The 26418-nt window shown below is 30.4% G+C and overlaps 1 protein-coding gene, 1 non-coding gene and 1 pseudogene across 4 annotated transcripts; 2 read left to right on the top strand and 1 right to left on the bottom strand.

The window, feature by feature from the left end:
• Positions 1-112: 112 nt before the first annotated feature.
• On the bottom strand, positions 113-269 carry LOC123882596. Its single transcript, XR_006799916.1, has one exon. It is a non-coding gene; the product is annotated as a small nucleolar RNA snoR143 (small nucleolar RNA).
• Positions 270-11096: 10827 nt separating this feature from the next.
• Positions 11097-17434, top strand: LOC123922397 (annotated as a pseudogene).
• A 1375-nt stretch (positions 17435-18809) lies between these two features.
• LOC123920162 (phosphoglycerate mutase-like protein 1) lies at positions 18810-26206 on the top strand. 3 transcript variants are annotated; one of them, XM_045972353.1, is made up of 10 exons: positions 18810-19123; positions 20966-21075; positions 21448-21555; positions 21832-21911; positions 23940-24102; positions 24601-24675; positions 24815-24900; positions 25106-25225; positions 25646-25690; positions 25789-26206. In XM_045972353.1, the coding sequence occupies exons 2-10, from the start codon at positions 21016-21018 to the stop codon at positions 25871-25873; spliced, it is 822 nt and encodes a 273-aa protein (XP_045828309.1). In that variant the 5' UTR covers positions 18810-19123; positions 20966-21015; the 3' UTR covers positions 25874-26206. The 3 variants fall into 3 exon arrangements, with proteins under 3 accessions (XP_045828309.1, XP_045828308.1, XP_045828307.1); XM_045972352.1 differs by lacking the exon at positions 18810-19123 and adding an exon at positions 19841-20796; XM_045972351.1 differs by lacking the exon at positions 18810-19123 and adding an exon at positions 19842-20669.
• The last annotated feature ends 212 nt before the right edge of the window (positions 26207-26418 follow it).

Genomic DNA, 26418 nt, shown 5'->3' with positions numbered 1-26418 from the left:
ATAAAACCCCAGATTTTTTTGTCAAAATTAAAGAAACTTCATCAAATCGAACAATTAAATTTAATTAACATGTTGACCAAAAAAAAAGTTTAATTAACATCTAAACATAAGAAAATGTGAGAAGGAATTAGTAGAATGAAGAGACAAAAAAACTCAACATTCTGTGGAATCCATCTCTACGGTTGTCTGGCCGCTGCCCAATTACAACAAATCCACCAAAATTTCTGAAAACATTTTCATGTTAATCAGAAACAAGCTTTTCCTATAAGCACTGAATCTTCAACAAGAAAACAACAAAACTGTTTCCTCGTCCAAAACAAAATCAAAACAATTAAAACAATAATCATAAAAAACGACTTAGGGATTTGGGATTTAGGGATTTCAAAGAGAATTAGGGATTTGGGATTTAGGGATTTGGGTATTTGGCGACAAAGAATGAAGAACACTCGTCTTCTTCGTCATTCTACATACAAAGAAATTTTGAGAAATCTTAACATTGATATGATTAAATTAGATAAAAAGAAATTTGGAGGAAGAATTGAACGTACCGAAAGTAAACTCGTTCTGGAGAAGAAGAAGTTCGTCGTTCCGATTGTGAAGTTCGTCGTTCCGATTGTGCCCTAATTTGAGAGATGATTGGGAATGATGAAGAAGATGATTGATGATTGATGACCTTGTGAAACTCGTTCTGGAGAAGATGATTGATGATTGTGAACTTCGTTCTTCAATTCGTTCTGCGCGAAACGATAAGGGAATTGGGAATGAATGAATGAACAAATGAACAGTACTCTGCGCTATATACATTCTAAGTTAAGGGATTCCACTACGGGTGAATAACAAATCAGTAGTGAAATCCAATTAAAATAAATTTCAACGTAATTACAACATTGCCACCGTGTCTACTTTTCACTACTGATTTAAGAAAACCAGTAGTGAAATCCCTTGTCTATGAACTTTTCACTACTGGTATACAAATATCCGTAGTGGAATCCTTTGGTCAAATGTATTTCACTACTGGTATTCACATACCAGTAGTGGAATCTCTTAGCCAAAAGTCATTTTTCTACTAGTGTATTAACCTGTTAAAATGACTATTAACATGTTATCATTTTTAATTATACTACCTATTTCAGTGTGTTACGTGGCCATATCAGTAGCCACGTAAGCAAAGTTAACGTAAGTTAACATTTTTTTAAAAAAAACTAATGAAAATGACTAATATAGCAAACCTAATTAAAGTTATAGTAATTCATTTTCATATGTATAGTAAGTTTTTTAAGGCAAAATGTTTAATTTACCTTGCATAGTAGTTCATTTTCAAGTTATAGTACTTTGTTTTACCATGCTGCTCTCATGCTTTCTGCTGCTAACACGTGGTAAATCGCGACCATAATGCCCTTAAATTTACTCTGGTCACATGTCTAACTTTCACTCTTACTTCTTATTTGAATTTTAAATTTCAAATCTTTTATTCCCATCCTAATTTTTCTCTTTATATACAACTAGTGGTCGTTTGTGTGATTCGATTTTTCAGTTGGGTAAATTTATACTTCCCCGGGTTTTTAATATAAGAGATGATTTGCTTTTTAGATTCATTGCAAATTTAATGTATGTAGTCAATAATATGTACTAGATACATTAGATTCTCAGTAAATCTAAAAAGCAAAATGTCTCTTATATTAAGGACCGGAAGGAGTATATTCTAGATTTTTAATATATCTAGATTTTTAATATATATCTTTTTTTCAGAATGAAACAAATGAATAGAAACTACTTGTGTGTGGTTGGTTTTGAAAGTTAAAAAGATTGTGAAAAAAATTCTAAGGGTATTTATGGTATTTTTAAAAAAATGTTACACCATATTCAAGTATTACCTTTATATATTGGTAATAGATTATATACAATACAATATTTTTATCTCACTTTTTTATTTTCAATCTTTCTAACTTCATCTTTCTCTTCCATTTTATCATTTTCTAATTTTTAATTTTGTTTCTTCTCATTTTCCAAGAACATTAATCATTATTCGAAAGAAGAGCACGAGTAGAGGTATATCATTTTTCTTTGTTGATTTGTTCTCCTCTTTCTTTCTTACTTTGTTCTTCATATTTCTTTAATTCATCCTTATTGTCTCTAACTTTGTTCTTCGATCATTTCTCTATTTTTTGCATGAAACTTCAAAATTATTCTTCTCTACCATACACGGGTATAAAATTGTTCTTTCTTACTCTATTGCGGTGGTCGAAATATGAAAGCGTAGTTAGTGGTTGTAAAATTTTAAAATATTTTTGATATAGACATAAATTATTGGTGGTTTTGAAGGGGAAGGAGTAACGTAGTCGAAACTGAATTTTTTCCCCTGGTGGTTTTAAGAGAGATAGTATGTAGATAAAGTAGGAAAAGGGTGGTGATGGTGGTGGTGAGATTGTAAATAAAATAATAATATGTAACTCTATTTTATCTTGTGAGACCTGTTTTTTTATGAATATCGAGGAATCAAATATTTTGTGTAAAATATGATGATGAAAGGATGGACAACAGCTAGGGTTTCAAAGCAAGAGAGGAGATGCTTCTGGTTAAAGGGGAGAGAAGGAATAGTTTTTTTTTAACGATAAAATGAAGAAACAATACCATTTTCAGTTTATAATATTGTAAAAAAATAATTGTTGTCTTTCTTTCTTTTTATGACATACTACTAACATTTGTTGTGTTTGTTATGTTTTCAGTATGTACGTGATAAAATTCATAAAACAAGTTGACAAATTTTTATTTTTTTTATAAAACAATAGATATTAATAGTATCAGCTTTTTTATTAAAATGGGAAATAGTCTTTCAAGTCAGTAATTGTTACAAGTGTATTGCATAATATATATTTAAAAATTATTTTTTTTGACAATATATATTTAAAAATTATTCAAAATTATAATAATGGAGAGAAAATGGACAAAAAAAATGGAGAAGATCTCAACTCAGTGTCAATTAAACATATGTCAAACCAATTCATTATAGATAATTATATAGGAACAGAAGATAAACATGCAATGCAACAAACATGCACGGCTAACTTTGGATAACAAAACAAATCAATTTAAATAGTAATTTAAAAGACACAATATTGTTATATATACACGATTAATTAAATTCTATTGGTTCGTTTGACCCAACTTATTTTTTACTTTTCTACTTCTCCTTAAAAGAAATAGAGAAGTAGAAAATTGTATTTGACCATATTTCTGTTTAAAAGAATTAAAGAAATAAAGTAAAGAAGTACAAAATAAGAAGAAGTTAGGTCAAACACAATTTTTTTACTTTCTTACTACTTTTAAGAAGAAGAATAAGAGTAGAAAAAAAGTACGGCCAAATGGACCCTTAGAAGATCTACAACTTTTTATGCTAAAAAGTTAAAAGTATCGAAAATCAAATAGTATAAAGGCTTAATTAGTAAAATGATCCCTTAAAGACATTTTTGGTTTCAGATTGATCCCTTAAAAAAAAATGTCTGAATAGGTCCCTTAAAGAAAAAAATGTCCGAATAGGTCCCTTAAAGATATCTCCGTTAATCAGTTTGGTCATGTTCAGTCCATAAAAAAAAGTCCGAATAGGATCAAACTGATTAACGGAAATGTCTTTAACGGTCCTATTCGGACCTTTTTTCCTTTAAGGGACTTATTCAGACATTTTTTTCTTTAAGGGGTCAATCTAAAACCAAAAATATCTTTAAGAGACTATTTTACTAATTAATCCTAATATAAATTAATAGATTTTCTCATCATCTTCGCAACTAAAAATAGGTAAAAGCCATTTTTCGGCGTAGCCCCTTTTCAATGCAAACAAATAAATAAAATATAGGTAAAACCAATAGTTTGAAAAATATAAAGAGAATAATATAACATTATTATAAGAAAACCTACTTTTAATGAGGCCGTTATATATTATAAAATTATCACTGCTATTTAAAAAAATAAAAAATAAAAAAATTTATCAAGTTATCACTTGAGTTTTGTCTAGTTCTTTCAAGTTTTTTTTTTGTATTTATTTTTAGTTTTAAAATATATGAAATTTAACTTGTTTGTTTGCTTTAATTAGTAGATGGGTGTTAACCTAATTGAAATTTCTTTAAAAAAATCCTACTTTTTTTTTGTAGAGGATCGGATAAGCAAACTTACTTATTAAAGGGAGTGTTCAAATATTCTTGAAAGGCTGGTTCAGAAAAATATATATTCTTGAAAGGGTTTTAAAAATAAATTTACCTTCTACTTGAATTTAGCCACATTCCAAAACTTTATGCGATCAAACCCCTTGTCTTTGCTCGCATGTCATTGCAACGAATCTTTGGGAATTTCTTCATTTTCAAATAATATTTTCAATAACCAATACTGTTTTGAGAAACTTCAATAGTTTCATTTAGTTCCCGTAAAAATATAGGTACAGCATCTGGAGATAAAAATAATTTCTATTTTAATTTAAAATTTATAGAATTAATCTCTAAATTATTTAATATGAAAATCACTTATTTTATTGTCTGTGAAAAACGGGCACAATATTGTTTGAGCCTTACATAAAAAATTCAAGCTGAATAAAAGTATCAAGCATATATATCATCTAAGGCTCCAAAACTTTAAGATATACTATTGACACTATTAACTCAAGTCTTTTATAATTTTATTTTTTTTATAAGCTATAACTCAGTCTTTACAGCATGAATTTTTATTTTTTATTTTTGGGAATATATATATATATATATGGGGAGGGATCAAATTACACTGTGTAACATTTTAGTAATGTTACACCGCTTAATAACGCTTTAACGGATACAAATTTTACAAAATCCACCGTTAGATTAAAAGTTTATAGCATATAGATCATCTATGTTAAGTTTTACAAAAATCTAAAATTGTTTGATATGTTATTGAGGAAGATCAAGATTGACGGTATTCAATAAAAACGCATAAACCGTTAACCTTGATTGATCTCAATAACGTATCAAACGATTTTAGATTTTTGTAAAACTTAACATAGATGATCTATATGATATAAACTTTCAATCCAACAGTGGATTTTGTAAAATTTGTATTCGTTGAAGCGTTATTGAGCGATGTAATATTACTCAAATGTTACACCGGTGTAATTTGATCTCTCCCCTATATATATAAACCTTTGAATGAAATTGACTATTCATGAAAAAAAAATGTCAATAGGACAAAATAATTGGTAGTTGTTAAAAAAGCTTTAAATAGAGGTTTTGGCTAACATGGAAGACATCACCAAGTCTTTCATGGTGCACAAGTTGTCCATATTATTATAATAAATACAAATTTTACAAAATCGATCGTTGGATTAAAAATTTATATCGTTTAGATCATCCATAATTTTTATTAAAAAAATTAGAAAACATTTGATAGGTTATTGAGACCAATCAAGATTAACGGTATTCAATAAAAAAACCATAAATCGTTAATTTTGATGTGTCTCAATAACATATCAAATTATTTTCGATTTTTTTTTAAAAAAAATTATGGATGATCTATATAACATAAATTTTCAATTCAACAGTCGATTTTGTAAAATTTGTATTCATTATAATAATATTAACAATTTGTGCACCATGGAAGACTTGACGAAGTCTTTCATGTTAAAATTGGTCATACTTAAATAGATTGTTATATGTATATTATTGGGAATCTAATAGTAATATATACACTCTCCTCTTTTAATTTTAGCCGTCAAAATTTTCTTTTCTTCTTAATTTATATATCAAGCAGAGGTGATGACTTAGGGTCAAGTTAAACTTAAAACCCACTCCTTCAAATCATTTTTTCTTGCTAATTTAGTTAAATAAATGTGGTTTTTATATATCTTCAGTGTTTCTTTTGTTGTCTTATAGTGCAACGTTATTTGTTTTGATTTTCCATCATAGCGTCGTTCGTCTAAGTGTAGTGTATTTTGTTTTCCAATCTTTGTGCAGTGTTTATTTGTTTCGGGTTGAAAAATTAAGTTCAATATATATAATGCAAATTCAATCAATGACTGTGATGTCATCAACGTTATAGATTCGAAGGCATGCATGAATATTTCGAATATTTCATGGATGCTGTAAATTTGTTTGCAGATTCATCCTTTTTTGTTCTTCAAAATTTTGACTTTGTATTGCATTTATGTAATCTATAATTTGAAGAAATGAATATAATTTATTAGTAAGAAAATAGTAATATAGAGAAAATTTAAACGTGAATCTTACTTTATTTAATAAATAACAATAAACAATATTATTATCGTAAAAACAAAAATAAATAATATTATTCATATTTTCCGTTTATCAGTATTTACATTTTATTCTATTAAAAATAACTAGACGATTACCCGTACGATGCACGGGTTTTATGTGTTGTTTTATACTATAACATAAAAAATTTATTTGTATATGTAGTAAATCTAAAATCGAAAAATAAGTATTATCAAAATGATAGTAACAATAGAAGTTATCTAAATGTGATATAGATATTAAATATGTGTTTATACATTTAAAAAAAAGTTATTTATACACTACATTTGAAGTCACCTTGGTATATTCTTTATTAACATTGGTTAGCGATATCTTTAATTCATTCTTTAAAATAACTCTAGAAATTACTAACATATAATTGACCATTGAAAAAAATTGATGTTGGAACATAATTTTTTTTTGTATTATAAATTTCATCGGAGGATTCTGAGTTGGATAAACTACTTCATTATCAAATCGGTAATTTATATTTATTTGAAACATATTGAGGCAAAGATAAACCAACTTAACCGAGTACTCAAAATTGAATATGATAAAAATCATGAACAGCATACAAACAATCAGTAAATTTTATTTTATCTATTTTTTTATTAACACTTCAAATTGATTTTTATTTGGATCAACCAAAAGAATGTGACGATGAATTTGCGTACCAAAATCATCCGTAAATAGTCTTGACAATCGACCAACTAATTATATACACAAAGATTGAACAAAAGATTATTAGCAAAAGCATAACCTATTATGAACCAAAAATAATAAAATACACAAAATAATAAAATGAAGAAAAAAATTAAAATGAATATTAACCCAAAAGAATAATAATAATAATAATAATAATAATAATAATAATAATAATAATAATAATAATAATAATAATAATAATAATAATAACATTTAGTACCACACATTAAATGAATGTAAGTGGGTGATATGGCTAAATGAAAGGTTTTCATTGGTTTAAGTGGGTGATGTGAATTAGGGTTTAGATAGTCAATTGGACAACTATCTAGGATTTATATATATAAATATAGATAAAGATTTAGTGTTAAATTATTTTTAAGAGGTCAATATTACTATATTAGATACACCTTTAAATTATTGAATACAATGTGCGGTTGAAAATGACTTGCTCCCATTTGATCTGACATAAAATAAATTTTTTTTTCTGTGGGCTCTGTAGGGTACGTACTATTATTATTAGGTCTAAGTCAACATCAAAATTGGAACTCCTATGTGTAAAGAAAAATACTTTACAACTCTAACAATTTCATAATCAAATTGTAACATGCAAAGAATTTCATAATCATACTTTTTAGGTTGTAGTGCATTCCATAATGAGAGAGGAGTCTCACACCACACAAAAAGAGGATCTCTTAAGCTGGCTTTAGTTTCTTGAAAATACACCACAAAAAACTTGACATTTGGCAATATGATTTTTTTCAAAAAAATAATGCATAAAGAAATACTTTTTTGACATATGATTATCTAATTTTTCCCATCGATCGACATGCATGCACAATGAATATGGAAACATGCATGATGGTATATTCTTAAATATTTATTATTGGAGCTTCAAAGCAAACTAAGATTTCATATCAATTATTTGTCTTACGATTTTAATTGGCCTAACTAATCTTACAAAATAGATTAATTAGATGCGATTGGCAGTCATTTATATAGGTATATACAGTGGCGGAGCCAGGATTTTATTTTTGGATGGGCCGCTAAAAATTATAACATATAAATTAAATAAGAAAATTATATTATTATATTATCTATTTCTTTTTTAAGCATATTATATTATATATATAACAATTGAAGTTGTGATAAGTAAAAAGTTGATAACTTTAAATAAAATATCTTAAGTTTGCTCCGTTAAAAAAAAGTTTCTCATTCAAAAATTAAAGTGTGTACCTTAAGATAATATTAACGTGTATAAGTGACTTAAAAGAATTAATAATTAAGTTTGAATGAATACTTTCATAAAATTTATCATCAAAAAATTATATTTTTTGTTATATTACATATATAATAAAAGAAAAATGATATAATCGAAAATAAATAATATTAATCAAAAGAGAATAATTTTTTTTATTGATAATAATTGTGTTCACACAAAAAGTTAACGAGAAAGATAATAATGTATATATAACTATGAAAAGCTAATTTTACAAAAATAATATGATTAATTTAGTGGCTTACTTTAATTTCATTTCATCTTGATTTGCGTGGATTTTTACACAGTAAAATTGATTTTTTAAAGAAAAAAACAGAAAACTAAAAAAATCATCAAAACAGATAAATTAAAAACAAATGCTATTGCAAGGACTAGAACTCAAGCCAATTTAATACCCACATACCACTTAACCACTCGGCCAACTTAAATTGTCTTCAATTTTATCGCGTCCAACATATATGTAGCATATACTCATAATTTTATATATGTATAGGGGTATCCAGGTAATTTCCAATTTTTTGGGGTGGGCCATGGCCCTGCCTGGCCACCCCCTAGCTCCGCTACTGGGTATATACCTATATTTAGGTTATTTCTTATTTGATGTAAAACTCTTTAACGCATATCTCATACCAAAAACTATTGAGCATGGATATAAATATAGATGATAATTAACGAAAATGAGAATTGCTATATATCACGACAAGCTTTTTACGAAATTATCATGAAAGCGCTGCTTATTTATGTATTTTATTTCTTCGAAATTTTGTTAACTTTTTTATTTGCTAAAGGAAGAAAAATATATTGGACAATTGCCATTTGCCACCGTTTGCCGCTTCACTTCACTTTAATTTAGTGTTTTTTGAATGGCGTAATAATCCTTTAGATTGTTTTCAACACATCAAAAGTGATCTATTCTGAATTGTAAGGGTTGAATACCCCTTGTACTCCTTATAATTCATTTTTTACTTATAAAAAAAAATACCACATCCCTAATCATCTCACATCACTGAGAGATAAGATATCAAATTGAGAAACAAACTAAACAACAATATATAAATCAAAGGGAAAAGGGTTATTCAACCAAAATTGAATGTAAAAGAAAATGGAAGAAACTAAAGGAACTGAAGGAGCAAATTAATCTTTTCCAATGGTCAAAAGAATGGGTCATCTTCATGCAAATTAATAGAAGTCAAGAAAAACTAATGGATCTTATTCATAAGAAAGAAATGAATTCAGAGAAACTTAAACAAGTAATTAATTTGCATAATCTAGAACAAAGACCAGACAAGAAATTTCGAAAGCGAGGGGAAAAATTATGAATTGAAAAAAATTAACAGTGAAAGGAATTGAAAAATTGAAAGTCAAAACAGTGGATAGGAAGCGCAAGATGTCATGTCACCACGTCACTCGTGAAACCCTTGGTGATACATATTTCGCTACATTTAGCATTTTTCAACGAAAATATGATAACAAATGACAATAAATTTTGAACGAGACTTTTGGTTGAGCCTCATTTAACTTTGCAAAATCATTTAACCAGCTTATAAGGTAATAATTGTCTCCACTAATAAACATATATTCACGTCATTTCCTATTCAATGTTGGACTTTTTAACAATTAGAGTGTGTTTGGATGATATATTAAAACTTTTAGAGAATTTAATTAGAACGTAGATAATTCAAATGATTCAATTGATTTCTCTTCATTTATGATAGTTTTGTTTGAATAGAGTAATAAAATTTTCATTGCTAACATTATTAGTTTTTAGGGTATGTACTTCTATAAATTTTAAAAAGTTTGGGGTAAACTCAAAATTTGAAAAAATAGGGATCAATTTACAAATATTGAAAAATTTAACGGTCAATTTGCAACTTTTTTAAAATTTATCGGGGCGACTTTATTTTTGTTTTTAAAATAAGATGGTGACCAATTTGAAAAAATTTGAACATATTATAGGAACCAATTTGATATTCAGTATTCACATTGTATGGAGTAAGGAAGACATTTCAAATTTATAGTTTTTAGGTGTCATTATTTATTCCCTAAATTTATCTTCAGCTAAATACTTCAATGTTTTATTATTATTTTGAGAATTCTCAAATTAATTATCCAAACAATAAAATTTACATAGAAGAATTTGAGTTTCCTATAAAAATTACATGCATTACCTAAAAATACTATATCATTTAAACAACGATCTATTACACAAAAATAAAATAAGTCTTTCACCGTATACAAATATGTTTTTATCATTGAATCAATAAGTTTCCATTGTATCAATATGTCACATCACATCTTATTTGATCTAATGATGCGACTTATTGATTTAATGAGAGAGAGAGAGAGAGAGAGAGAGAGAGAGAGAGAGAGAGAGAACACCAACTAGGTGAGATGCTCCTAAGAAATACACTACCACCACAACTCCATCCACCCATAAAAATTATCCCCAACAAGCTTTATTGGACCGAGCACAAGAGAGGTTTTACCTCTCATCCAAAGAAGAATTGGGGCTCTTATCAAGAAATCATTTTGAGTAGGAAATTTTCACCCTATCCACCAGATTCTCGATTGCTAATTAAAGGTCCACCGAAAACGATAACCTTTGTTCTAGACTGGGCCTAACCGAACGTAGACCCAAAGTCACGTCCTCTTGCCCAACGGTTAAGGAAGCCAACCATCTATAATGGTCGACATCAGAATGATTGACATTTACTGCACACAATGGCTTCTCAGCAATCGACTACGTCGATTATGATCATGTAAGATCAGTGGTGGCGTCTTTAAGAACCTAAGTTTTCCTGTGTTTTTAAATAATAAGACTAAATCTTCCAAAAAGTCACCAAATACGACCAATGGTCGACATTAACAACAATGGTGAGCCAGAGATGCCTCTAGGCATGCCGATTAACCAAGCGGAACCCGTTGACGGTGCAATAGCCGCCACTTCTAAAGATGACCTTGTTGGAACAAAATTGGTTTGTGAACAATTAACTCATAGGTTTTGATGTAATAAGTATTGAAAGTATAAATTGGATTTGCTAATGTATGTACAAGTATGCAGGACAATTGACTAAATTTTTTATGGAGAATTAAGAATTTTATATGCCAACGAACATATAAAGAGCTGGAAGCAAACTCTAAATAGCAGACTCTGAAGACGTTCAGAGGATGCTAAGCTTCAGAAGCTGAAGAACATCAGAGACAATGAACATCAGACTCTGAATCATTCAGAGTTTAGGAGGTCAGACTTTGGCATCTCAGAGGTTCACATTCAAAGTTGACAAAAGAGAAAATAAGAAAGTACAACGTCGCTAACAGTTGTCTTTTTTTTTCAGAAAATTAAAGACATTGTCCTCAATGTCATAGCCGTTGGAACAAATATTAGCCATTATGTTAAAGAACTTCAGGTATACTTTATAGAAAGCCTCAATTATTAAAAGGAGAAACTCTAATTGTACAATCAAGCTTCTCAACGACTCTACTCAAGTCTCTCCAACGGATCTCTCTCTCAAATTTATATAAGGAGCTGAAGACTTGAAGAAAATAGAGACTTTGGGGAACATTAGGATAGTGCATAACCATGTCAAAATCCCAGCTCAAATTTACACTTAGGATTTCTTTCCAACGAATGTATCTTAGAAATCCTTAAGTTATAGAGTCTCAATATGTTGTATTGACTGCACCTCTAATTGTATATTAAGTGTGGAACCACATCTAACTACTTTAGTTTGAGTTAGCTTGTGATAAGTCTCTTGCTGAAAGCTTGAGAAGTCTCTTACTTAGTGTTTGAGTAAAGGGAGTCTCTTGTTACTTGAGCAAGGAAGTCCTAAGTTTGGTACTTGGGAAAGGAAGTCATAAGTTTGGTACTTGGGCAACGAAGTCCTAAGCTAGATGCTTGGGCATTTGTAATCTTTGTGATTGTAGTGAAACTCTCTTGAAAATGCAAGAAGACTGGATTAATCTCGTTTGTGGGAGGAACCAGTATTAAAATCAGTATTCTAAATTCAATAAATTAATAAATAATTTTTTTAATATAATATTAATTTTTTAATATCTACGTCTATACTTTATTAGATTTTATTTTAAATTATATTTTATAGGGACATATTAGTAATTTAATTTCTTATTATATTATGCTAGTTTTTTTTTGTTAGGTAGCCTAGCGGATATTATGCTAATTTCTAACCCGACTCATATTCACTATAATAATTATAATTACAAATAGAAAATATGATAAACTTCAGGGTTAACGAACCTATTTTATTCGTCAAATATTCATATTAAGACAAAATATAATACAATTTATTTATTTTTGTTTATATAATACAAATATTCTATCCTATCCAGAAAAACATCCATGCAAGACCGTTCCGGTCCAAATTTGAGAATATGTAAATGATGACTCTCACTACTTTACCAACAAAAATGAATTAAAAATACATTAAACAAATCAAATAAAAGTTTGATGTTTTTTTCTTAAAAAAAGAATAAATTGATCTTTTAGTTGAATTTTCTACAAAATAATTATGTACACATAAACTATGATCAAATGGATAAAGCTTTAGACTTTTATTTTGATCAAGGTAGGTAGCTGGCGTTAATTGAAAGTGTTCAAAACTTCACACCAAAACTGGGAAGGGTGGTGGAATTGGGTGAGCAACATGGCCGGCGACATTCATATTGGCTAAGGTGCAACGTCCATGATTGCGGCCGGGAACGGTGGAGCACGGGTTTGTTTGGGACCCTTGCACGGGACCTCTTTGTAGTGACTGTATTGCTACATTTGTTTGCAACAATAAAAATTCCTTCTCTATTGATAATGGCCTTACTGCCCTTATTTGTTGTGAACCAAATAGTATAATTAATGTTGTGAATACTAACATTTTCATGTAGTAACCCATTATTTGTGATGAATAGTAAAAACAAAACAATAAATAATATTGTCAAGATTCAAAAGAAATAAGCCGAAATGTTTAAATTATTTAAGGAAAATTAATGTGACGTTGGAGATGTGTGATGAAGGAGTTTATATAGTACTATGTTGGATAAAGTAAGGTATGATTTAAGTCGTTAATTGGATATTCACTTTGACTAAAAAGCCACGACTTGAATTTTTTGAGATCAAAACACTCTTATGAAACTTCCTTTCAATTACTCATAAGTTGAATGAGTTTTTCAATTGAAATTGTTAATTTCATGCTCAAAGATTTCAATTTTCCAAAGTTTTTCATACGTTTTTTTGTGTCTTGCCGTGCTAATTTATCAAACTTATAGACCATCTCAACCAAGCTAATATGCATGTCATGTCACATTGTCATTCTTCCCCGCAATATAAGTTGTGTGGTGTAAAAAAATCTAACACACTTCACTTATTCAACTTGACAAAAAAATGTTAAATTGTTTTTTTTGTTCTTAATTTATTTGCTAGTCAATTCATTTTGGTCCTTTGACTATTTTTTTTTTTTTTTTTCATTTAGTCATTTTGGTATCTTCCGTTACTTTTTAATCCCAAATATTTATAATGGATCAACATTGTAGATGGTCAAAAAGTAACATAAGGGACTAAAATGAATAACGAAAGTATAGATATGAGACCAAAACGGAACAAAAGAGAGTTAAATGACCAAAACGAAACTAACAAATAAGTTAAAAGATCAAAAGAATAATTTAGAAAAAAAAAACCTCAAAGTTGATGATGTTAGACTTGGGCTAAGGACTTTCTATTTGATATAGCCCAATAAGGGGATGCTTTCTCCACCCCCTTTCAGCTACAAAACCCTCCACGTTCTTCTATTGTACTTTCTTACCATTGAAAAGTTAAGTTATAAACAACAAAGATTACATATAATTTTGAACTCCTACCATGTCCCAAGTAAAACTGTTCAAGTCCTCGACATATCAAAATTTGGTGGAGCACCAAATTCAGATATAACCCAGGTATTAATTATTCCTATTGAATTGACAATTAGAAAATAACCATTTAACCTTTTAGACGAGCCTATGTTGTTAACAAATCTAGGGTCGTATATATGAGATTTGCATTCCACGTCGTAAATTGATTTTGAACATCCGATCGCAAACCAACAACAAAGACTAGTTGAATATGATTTGGTGAGGGTGTAGTATAGTATGAGACAGCCAATCTTAAATTTGATGGCTAAAAACAATTAATCTGTGTAACCACGTATTTTTTAAAATGCAGAGAATTGAAGTTCATATATAAAGTGTCAAGTACACACTACCAATATTTTGTTTTTTTTTCTTCATATTTATTGTGTATTGTTTTCTCATAAGGCTTTCGCAAGTGCATGGAAGGAAGCATGTGCATCAACCACTGCAGTTAAAATTGTGATTCCATCTGGTACATACAAGCTGAATGCAATAGATGTTAAAGGTCCTTGTAAGAGCATCCACAATGGAGCACTCCATTTTTGAGTACTTAAATGGTCCCACATAGACACATCATCAATTTATTATTTTTTTAATAATAGTACCTAATAGGTACTCAACCCCTCCAATGGAGCATTTCTTAAAAAGTTCTAAAATGGGTCTCATCAATAACTCCACATCATTAAAATTTGAAATTTAATTTAAAATAATATTGTCAAATTAAATTTTTTTGAATATATTAAATAAAGTGGGTCCCATAAAAAGAAGAGAGAGAGAGAGTTCTTATATTAGAAGTGGTACCTATTAGGTACTAAAATGTGTTGTGCTCCAATGGTAGTACCTAATAAGTACCATGAGTACCTAATAGGTACTACACCATTGGAGATGGTCTAAGGCTCCTATTGAAGTTCAAGTTGATGGCACAATTCAAGCACCTACAAACCAAGATGAAATCAAAGGGGCTGATCAATGGGTCAAGTTTTCGTACATGGACTCTTTAACCTTATCAGGAAAAGTAGTTTATGATGGTCAAGGTGCAACTGGATGGAAACAAAAAGTAGGTGGACCTGCATTGAGTGGAAACAAGAGCAACAAAGTTGGTTATTCCTTGCCACAATATTACATTTCATGGCTTCGCAATTAGTCCCAATACGGATGGAATCCATCTGGGAAAATCAACTGATGTTAAAATTCTTAACGGGAGTTACTTTTATCGCCCTACTGGTTACTCAAACATTGTCTACGGCGTTTTTTTTTCCAAAATTTCTAATTTTATAACATCCGCTACTTAAGTAGCGGATGTGTAAAAATAGGGCGCACGAGTAACCAGTAGGGTGGCAAAAGTAGCTCCCATTCTTAACACCAACATTGGGACCGGAGATGATTGTGTATCGGTCGGTGATGGTACCAAAAACCTCACTGTCCAAAATGTGAATTGTGGTCCTGGTCATGGCATATTAGTATTGGAAGCCTTGGAAATTTTATAACCGAAGAAAAGGGGTTCTAATTAAGAATTACTTTGACAGAAGACAATGGTGTGAGGGTCAAGACTTGTCCTAATGAACCAGCAACACTTACTATTACAGATTTGGATTTTGAAGATACTATCATGGTTAATGTCAAGAACCCTGTCATCATAGACCGAGAGTACATTGTCCATGGAACCAATGCAACAAACGGGTATTCATTCAAAAAATTATCTTATCAAAATACTGTTACAATGATTGTACATTTTAATTAAACTGTCTAACTTTTGTTCATCTCTTGCATGGTTTTCAATGGTATATGTTCCATAAAAAATAAAGATAACCAAGGTTTCATTCAAGAACACTCAGGGAACTTCAGGAACTGCAGAAGGAGTTGTTCTTATTTACAGCAGTAGTGTACCATGTGATGGTGTAGAGCTAAATAATATTGATCTCACATTCAATGGAGCACCAATAGTCGCTAAATGTACTAATGTTAAACCTATAGTTACAGGAAAACCTCCTGCTTGTCAAGTTCCTGCAGCTTGATCAATTTTGTTGACCTTTTTTCTTTAAAGAGTAGCCAAACCATCCCCATAATGCGGGGATGTTGAGCAGTAGTATAGTCCCTTAGAAATAAACGAATCAACATGTGTGTGTATTACAACCACACTGTAATGTATATGTAACCCTTCTGGTATAAAAAAAATAAAATCTTCATTTGCACAATCAACAAGTTGATTGTACAATGAATGTTTCAAATACTTGAGACTAGTGTTTAAGAATGTTTCATGAAACAATTGAAATGTTCATGGATCAACAAAAAGTATTGACAGGTATATATTCTAATATAAAATAGATATAATTAAAAGAGTATTACAGGTATTCTAATTCAATACAAAATGGTACATACACACAAACAACCATGAAAATTAATACAATGCACCACTTACAATGTCTCCTAACTTTCTTGAAAAGCTTCGCTTCCCCGATAACATTAAGCATGACATTATAGGTAATTGTGTTTGGCAGGAATCCTCGCTGCAGCATCTCATCAAAAAGCCTCGAAAACTCATCTACCGGCAGAGCCTGAGCACAGCAATTTAGGCACAATTATAAACTTCCTGATCCCAATTTGCCTGATCTTTTGAGATCTTGCAGTACACTTTTTTCTAACTTATCAACCATATTACATCTCTGATAAATCTGCAGCATATCACGCAACAAAAACATGTCTGGAACAATATTGGGCCGTTTGTCAATATCATCCAAAACAGAACAAGCGTCTTTCAAAGATCCAGCTCGAAAGTACATCCTCACAACTAAAAGGAATCGTATCCAAGGATAGCTTTGTACTTTTCGGCAACTAAAGCAAAAGCCTCATCAAGTTTTTTCTTCAAATCTGCAGGGTTCCTGGGCTCATCAATAGCTAGCTTGAGGGACTCGAGGAGAGAATTGTAATCATCTATGTGTGCAACCTATGAAGAAGATGAATCCGAGAAAGAAACTCAAGATGGATATCTTGAAGATGTTTCAGAAGCTGGAGAAATTGAAGCCTTGCTACTACAAAACTCAAGTTCAAGAAAAAAGAAGATTGTTATAATCACTCAAAAATAGAGAAAGCAAGTATCAAAAGAGTCTCATGATGATATGGGATGATCGTGATGAAAACTCAGAATCCGACAAAGAGGATGCAGAGGCAAACATGGCTCTTATGGCTCAAGCACCAACTGACACAGAGCTTAGCTCTAATTTTGACTCATAATCTTGCTCAAACTATGTTGATGAAAATGAGGTATTTTCTAATCTTCCCAAATCTGATTTAATCAGTCTTATTCTAAGGGGGTGTATTCAATTAGAATTTCAATGGATTTTAAAAGATTTTTTTATGATGACAAAATCTTGTGGTATTCAATTAGGATTTTAAAAGACTTTAAGAAAGTCTAGTGGTATTCAATTAGGATTTTAAAAGACTTTAAAAAAGTCTAGTGGTATTCAATCAAGACTCTTTACAACTTACAAAAAGTCTTGTGGTATTCAAAAGTATTCTAATTTCGATGGATTGTTTAAAAAATAGGATTTTAATGGATTTTGATGGACTTTTTAGTGAATTTTGAGCTAAAAAAATCTTTTCTCATATCATGAGATTTTGATGGATTCTCATTTTTTTTATTTCTTTCACCTTTCCTCATGTTTCTATTTCATGTTTCCTGATTATCTCGTGTTTTTTTATAATCACTTATATTTTCTCCCTACCTCTCTATCACGTTTCCTCTTCATGGTTGTCCTGCTACCATAGAGTGTCACGATTCATTATAGGATATAGACATTGAAAATATATACAACAACAACATGTTTCAACAACATAGAGTGTCACGATTCATTATAAGATATAGACATTGAAAATATATATAACAACAACATGTTTCAACAACAGCAATAGAACCTTGTTCGTCATTTTTTTTTAATTGTTTTTTTGTTTATTCATTGATTTTTTTTTGTAGAATTTTATTCATTGATTTTTTTATTATATTAATGATTGTTGATTTTTTTAAGGAATGATTAATTTTCATTGATTGATTCATTATTATTTTAGAAGGAATTTATATCGAATTTATTGACTCATTTAAATCTTAAAAGTCTACAAAGTACTTCAAAATCTCAAAAGTCTGTGTCATAAAGTCTCACAAATTCTTGTGTTAAGAATCTTAATTGAAAAAGTCATTCAAAAAAGTCTTCTAAAATCTCATAAAATCAATACAATCTCACAAAGTTTTTTAAAATCTTCAAGATTTTTTTTTGCTAAAATTGTCTTGTGAAATCTTAATCCAATACACCCCCTAAAGCTTTCAAAAAGATGTCTATGATATTGGACTCACGTGATATCTCACATTCATTGTAAATATTCTTTGTATAATTATCATTCATTGCTAATAATGCTCATTGTAGTAAGAGTAATTTACTCCCTCTGATTGTTCTAACCCAGTGCCAACCATAAGTGCACCACTACTATATATGATTGTATTGTTCTCTCAATTAAATAATTTTGAATTACACAATATTATTACCTTATATACATGATCTCTTGATACAATTATGAGCATGATCTCTTGATTTGCTGCGTAATTATTTCGCTATCTAGAAAGGGAATTGTGATGTTCTTGTTTTTTGCAATTTACACACTCGCTTCCCGGGTAACTTGAGAATATCAAGGCGCACATGTAACCCGAGGGTGCCAGAAGAAAAACTCTGTAAAAAATAAATTCAGTACGGTAGAGTGGAAAAGCCAAACACGGATCCTTAGAAGTTTCTTCCGTTTCAATCAATCACTAACCGTCCAACCGTCATTACAATACATGATGCACCCAATAATAATCTTCCACATGTGATAACCATATGAAATTCCACTTTTATCCCCACTCCCATTTTCACTATTTCCTTCCCCTGTTTCTATCCGCCGTATTCATTTCCCTTCAACCAATCAATCACTCACTCATTTCGTTTTCTCTTCTTCTTCTTTTCAGGTTCGTACGTGCCTTTCTTTTTCAATCGCAATTCACTAAAAAAATCGTTTTCATTTTTGTTATATAGATCAAATCAATACGCATGTTTAAGTTTAAGCTTCTGTTTATATGATTCATTCATAATCATTTTCTTAATCCACTGTTTTATACAAATCGTGAATTGCAAAATTGAATATTCTACATCTCCTTTTTACGTTCTTTCGCTTTTTTTCACTTTTCGCTACTTTTATGCATGGCATGTTCATAGTAGAATCGCTTTTTTAAGTTTATACGTGTATGTTTGGTTTCCTGGAGCACAGCCAGAATTGATTTTAGACGTGTAGAATTGATTCTGGCTTATTTGGTTTCTCAAAAGTAGAATTGATTCCGCCTCCAGAATTAATTCTACTTGAAGCTAGAAATCGTAGCTTCTGATTCTAGAATTGATTTGTGCACTCAAATTCTTTGATCAACTCATTTTTGTGTGAATATATCCAAACATAAATCAATTCTGTCAAACTCAATTCTATCAAAATCAATTATGTCCACAGCAGAACCAAATACATACTTAGAATACTTTTCCAAACACATCTCTTAATCACTATTATTACGTTTATTATCAGAAACTAATAATATTTGAGTTTATCTACTGGCATGAATTTTGTGAGATTGTTTGAGAGAATTTATGAAAACTGTTGATGATAATTATCATAAGCTTATTTTTAGTAAGTTCTCCAACAAAGCTTATGAAAACAATGACATATACAAAAAAAAACCATTTAACTATATTTTATATTTTGCTATAGAAATAGCTTATGCAAGGTTATACACAAGCGCTTATCATGACAAGCATTTGTGCTATAAGATGCAAATAAGTTGTTTATCTAAACAAAACTTTGGTGTCTTTTGATTTTTGGATAAACAACTTAATTAAGAACTTATGGCATAAGCGCTTATATATGTGGGTTTCTTTGAATTAACTTATTTGAGCTTAGCTATTGATATACGCATTTTGAGACTGTTTGGGAGAGCTTGTGGCAACATCTTATTTCTATAAACTGTCAAGGATATAGCCTATATGAAAAACAATTTGACTATATTGTATTTTTTTATTATATATAAATAGTTTATTTATAAACACTTATATGATAAGTACCTATGATATAAGTGCTTAATTAAGTTGTTTATCCGAGGTTATTGTTGATATTTATTTCATCAAGGTTTCAAATCTTATTCTCGGAATATGCTGTGAAAGACTCCTGATTCCTTTTTGGTTCTTTTTCTGTGTTGTGTTGCTGTTAGTAAACCTATGTATGCTTCAGGACAAATTGGTAGGGTTATGTTTAAGACAAAACAAATGTGGACTACTTTTAGAGCTTGCTTTTTGGCATCTATTCTTCTATTCCTTGACCCTAATTGGGAATTTATGCTTTTTACAAGTTGCAATTTTATTTTTTTGTAATTTTGCTTTTGGTTGCTCAAACTTCTTTTTTGTTTTAACCGTCTAATTCCTAGGGGAAAGGGACCCGATTAATTTGAAATTTGTCTCGAAGATAAATAAATTCTGGTAAATAATTGTTTTAGTCACGGATTAAACTTGGATTCTCCTGATTGATTTGATCTTAACTAAAGTTCATTAACCCCTCAAGTTCAACCACTTGCCCGATTGATCAAACTTTTTCATGCTTGTGTTGGTTTGTAATTTGAGAATCTATCACTTAACACCATTTCAATTACATGAAATATTCTTATGTGGTCAAAAACTCATGAATTATACTTGAATTTCAGAATCTATACTTGATTTTTGTGATTTATTTTTCTATTTATCTAATCTATTCTTGTGTTGCACAATATGGTGTGCAGTTTTTTCTTTTTCATTACACTGGTTTAGTAACAACTTCATCAATCGCGTTATGGATACTACAGCAGGTCCAAGTCTCTATCCATTGCACCATAGCAAAACTATTCACCTGGTTTGTGACAAATTTATCCTTGAAGTAGATTTGTATTTTCTTTATCATACAAAACATTGTGTTTTTTTAACATGTGACATGAAATCCAAAGCCTTACTCACCTCTGATTTTATATAACAAGTGTTTAACTACTTATTTCTTTCTGAATGACATTATAACAAGAACTTCTATGTGATCAAAACGATAAGTAACATCATGAAATTCAGTTCATATGGACTATGTTCCGCGCAATAATTCCAGGCACTTGGCATTCTTTCAATTACATAAGTTAATAGCTTTGTGTGTTGAAGTAGTTGTACTCATGGTTCTTAAGACCATTTAATTTGCTATAGCTTTTATAGCACTAATGTCCTTTAGGACCTTTATATACAGGTTAGGCATGCCCAAGGAGTTCATAATGTGGAAGGAGAGAAGAACCATGATGCTTACTTATCGGACGATCTATTTGATGCAAACCTTACCCCTCTTGGCTGGAAGCAGGTAGATGCGGGTCAAATTCTTGAATATCATATTGTCAAGTATTTCTGAATGGTTTTTGTATTATGTGGAATTCCTCTTTGAAATAATCACAATTTCAAGATGATACTGATGTAGAGATTGGTATTAGTATGTTGTCCTGGTTTTTCACAATTGGGTTTCTCATGAAAAACTGTCAATGATAATCTTGTCCTCACTTACCTGTATCTCTCTCTTGCTAGTTTTTCCTGCTCAATATTTATGTTTGCTAAATGTCATGTTGAAACGCTTGTATAACAGGTTGAAAATCTGCAAAAGCACGTGAAGGCTATTGGACTTTCTGGAAAAATTGAACTAGTTGTGGTTTCTCCATTGTTAAGGTATTTATTGCAGTTTAGATTTCTGTCAAATCATGTACTTTGTTATTTAACTTATTTTTCTGTTTTGTTATTAAAATTATGTATCTGAATAAAGTATGGATTATGGAATTTTAGGAGAACAAATGATGATAATTGTTTTGTTTATTCGTGTGATGAAATACAAGGATTGAATATATAGGCAGAGTTGGTTAGATAAATAGTACTAATTAATTTGCTACACACATTGAGAAAGAAATAGAGAAGAGAAAGATAAGAGATAAAAAACAAATTTAAATCATATCTGAATTTGATAAATCAGATTTTAATCTATCTAAAATAATAGATAAGTTCAAACTATTGATCCTAATAAACTTGTTCACCATCCTTCAAGTTGGTGTAGATATATAGATCCATCATGTCCAACTTGCTTACAAAAAGTTAAGTTAGGTTGAAATAATCCCTTGGTGAGGATGACTGCTAGTTGTTGAAATATTCCTTTGTAACAAATGGCATACAAATAATTTCTTCATTCATAATATTATCTTGTACAAATTGTCTATCATTTTCCACATGCTTGATTTGATTATGCTGTACTGGGTTTTAACCAATACTTTTTAGCCATGGTTTCATTAAGAGGTTGATAGGAAATTCCATTTCTTCAAGATTCTTTTTAGTTATAGTAGTTTACAGTTTACACACTCCTTGAGACACAGCTTTATATTCAACTTTACCATAAAACATTGTTCCTTCCATGTTCCAACCACATATTGTATTTTACAAATGAGCAATATCCTGATGTTAATATACGGTCCATGATTATTCCAGCCCAGTCAGCTAGCATCAATGTAGGTTTCATTAGTTTATGGTCCAATTTTTTGAAAAGCAGATCTTTACCTGGTGCATTCTTCAAGAATCTCGGATTCGATACACTACCTCAAGGGGTTCTATTAGGGATAAGGAAGTGAGAGCATTAAAAGTCTATTCTGGAAGGAATAAGACAACCAAGAAGGAATTGTACAGAGAGGAGAATATAAGAAATAAAGGAGAGACTTGGGAGAAGGTTTTACTCACTTCTTATAAGTAAGAACTGTATTTAGTTCTAGTGAGCATCTCCCTTGATACCTCTTACATTATCAAGCTAAGATCACATGGCACCACCCAGGTGTTGAGAGAGTTGGTAACATAACTCTCTCCCAAGAAAAGAATCCGAGTTTTACTCTTGGAGTCACCCAGTTGAAATGCAACTTAACTGTGCCAAAAACTGAATGTTCCGTTGCCGACTTTAGAATTAATGTCATAACAGACCCAAAAGTCCTAAGCTGTAGACATACGCTATAGATACTATTGAGAGCCAAAGTGATTACATTGAATTAGTATAAATAAAAGGTCACATGGCACCTTAAGAGGGGGTAAAATACAAAAAATCCTTCAAAGTGTGAGAACTCAAATTTAATACATAGATGATAAAGATTGATTTTAAAAAGGGAAAATTATATTGACTACCCTTGAGATTTGTTAAAATGTCTCTCACACCCCTCTATTTTTTAAAATTGCACAAACCTCCACTACCTAATTTTTGGGGTGACAAACATCTCCCTTCCAGTTTAACACTGTTTGTACTTTGTTAGTCTCACAAACCTCACTTCTTATTTTTTTATCAGAAACAATCTTCCCTGTTAATTTATCTGGCAATACAATATCTCTTTTTCAACATTACAACACCTGAATTGTATTATAGTCACTGCTCTTCACCTAAACAATTCAACAAAAAGTTGTAAGAAAAGAACAACAAGAAAACATAAAACTGTGAATCAACCAAAAATTGTGAGATTGGACAGGATAATAACGAAGTGTGAATGAATAAAAAAGCACACACTAGTATATACAGATAAAAAGATGGATGAGAAAGATGGAACCCGTAAGGAGTATGATATTGATGCTATGTTTGCAGAAATCTTTTTATTTTTTACTGTTTCATTTGGTCAGAAAATAAGCATGCCTCTGTATTTGGAGTTATCATAAGTTGAAATTCAAACTATTGCATTGCAGGACAATGCAAACAGCAGTTGGAGTCTTTGGTGGGGAAGCACATACTGATGGAACTAATGAACCTCCTTTGATGATTGAAAATGTGGGACATAGTGATCATCCTGCAGTTTCTAGTCTTAACTGCCCACCTTTTGTTGCAGTAGAGCTTTGCCGAGAGCAAATGGTATGATAAAAATGTGCCACTTCATGAGTAATGTGTAGCTTTGGTCTTTGGAGTTTGGATGATTGAATTAACTAGTTTACAACAATCTTTCCCTATGTAGCACTGACATTTTAGATTGAAGGCATGTCCGATGTCGGACTTGTGTCAACATCCGGCAATACGCTGACATATGTTGTTACATTCAATTATTCTGTTTTTTCAAATTATTACCGATTTTGATAAGTGTCTTGTCCGGTGTCCATATATGCATCAGTGCTTTATAGGACATATATCAAACATAAAATGTAAGTGTCTTGTCCGGTGTCCATATCTGCATCAGTGCTTTATAGGATGTTGCCGCCTATGTAAATAGGATATATATCAAACATAAAATGACCATCGGGCTGCATTATTTGAAAATCTTAACATAATTCTTTAACTCTTCCTATTTTCTAAATTTTCATTTGGTATACGTATAAATCAATAGACTTTTAGTCAAGGCTTTCTTTTGTAATGCAGGGTCTCCATCCTTGTGATAAGAGAAGAACTGTCACTGAGTACCGACACTTGTTTCCAGGAATTGATTTTTCATTGGTTAGTAATCTTTAGGTTCTTTCTTAATTCTTACCTTATGGTAGAAGCTACTATAATTAAGTTTGTTCTGATACAATGATTGCTAGAATATATTTAAAATTTTGTTGAATTGTATTTTGCTTAATATAAATCTTTATAGGTCGAAACTGATGAGGACACTTGGTACACACCTGAAAGAGAGAAGAAAGAAGAAGTTACTGCTAGGGGACTGAAGTTTTTGGAATGGTAAGTGTGACTAAATAATTTAACTTCAATAAAGCTTAGAATTTCATGTTTTTACTGTGATTTTGAATTGGATCAAAAGAGCTTGTTTCCAGTATTTGTGGTGCTTGAATATCTTATGGACAATTTGTTGCAAATGTTATCTAGTAGCAGAGTGGCTATAACCAAATATCTGATATATTTTTCTAAAATCTCTTTATTGGTTCAGGTTGTGTACACGTAAAGAGAAGGAGATAGCTGTTGTTACACACAGCAGTTTTCTGTTTAATACTCTAAGTGCTTTTGGAAATGATTGTCACCCAAATATTAAGACTGAATTGTCTGCACAGTAAGCATCTCTCTTATAATTTTGACTAAACTTATTTATGAACAGCATTTCATGTTTAGATATATGCAGGAATAATAAATAAGAAGGTGCTTCTCTCAAAATGTCTAATTCTATCTCAATCCTTCTGAAAAATTTAGGAAACAAGGACAAAAAGAAAACTTCTTCACTTCATTATTTGATTTAAATAATGGTTTTTCTCTTAAAAAAAAAAAAAGGGCTTTGTTGAAATGACAATTATCATTGCCCTGTTAGAATAGTGTACTTTGAATTCGAAAAATAGGAAAATTCTTACTCAAAGTCAACGGATATGTAACATAGAAGAAAACAATTTACTTTAGACTAAATATTTGATTGCATGCCCTACATATGTTACACTTTCATAAGACAAATTGATTAAATTATGGTCTTCATGTTTGACAGCTTTGCTAATTGTGAACTACGTTCGATGGTTATCATGGATAAAGGGTAAGCATTTTATTTGAATAAAAACATATGATAAAACGACATATACAGTATTCAAACTTTATGCAGAAAATTCATTTAATTTATATATAAATTTGCAGTATGGTTGGATCAAATAGTTCAACTACCAACTATCCTGGCAAAATTCCTCACGGTCCGGATCTTCCTAGTGATGCTACTGACTAACTAAAGAAACATCAATTCAAGGAATGGGCTGACTGACCAAATAATTGTTCCTCTCACTGGATAGCCTGTAACAGTCATGATGATTGATTTTTTGGTCGCATTTACAGTCAAACATTTTTATTCTTTAGGAACAAATTATGTCTGTAAGAAATATTATTAAATTCCTTATACGAGGGGGTAAGTAAATAAACAATAGTGTAAACAACATTGTGAGCCTGCTATGAAACTATTACTTGAGATGGAAATCAGATTTCTAGTTTTTTAACTAGTGCTGAGCTATCTCTAAAATGAGCAACTCCAAAAAATCAGACTCAAATTCCTTTTTTAGGCAAAGTCATATTGTCAATTCTTCTAGAACATAATATATATTTGAGATAATTAATGTACACAATATTAATTTAGAAGAAAATAAACAACATTATTTTGAAATTAGATACGTTTTTTTATACGAGAGTAGATATTTAATATTGGACAAGTGAAGTTCTCCCTTAGTCATCACTCGTCCCTACTCCCCATTTACACATAATTGTTTTTTTAGGCAGCTT

This window comes from Trifolium pratense, linkage group LG4 (assembly GCF_020283565.1).
Source record: "Trifolium pratense cultivar HEN17-A07 linkage group LG4, ARS_RC_1.1, whole genome shotgun sequence".
NCBI classification, from domain to species: domain Eukaryota; kingdom Viridiplantae; phylum Streptophyta; class Magnoliopsida; order Fabales; family Fabaceae; genus Trifolium; species Trifolium pratense.
This window is presented reverse-complemented; position numbering and strand designations above follow the sequence as displayed.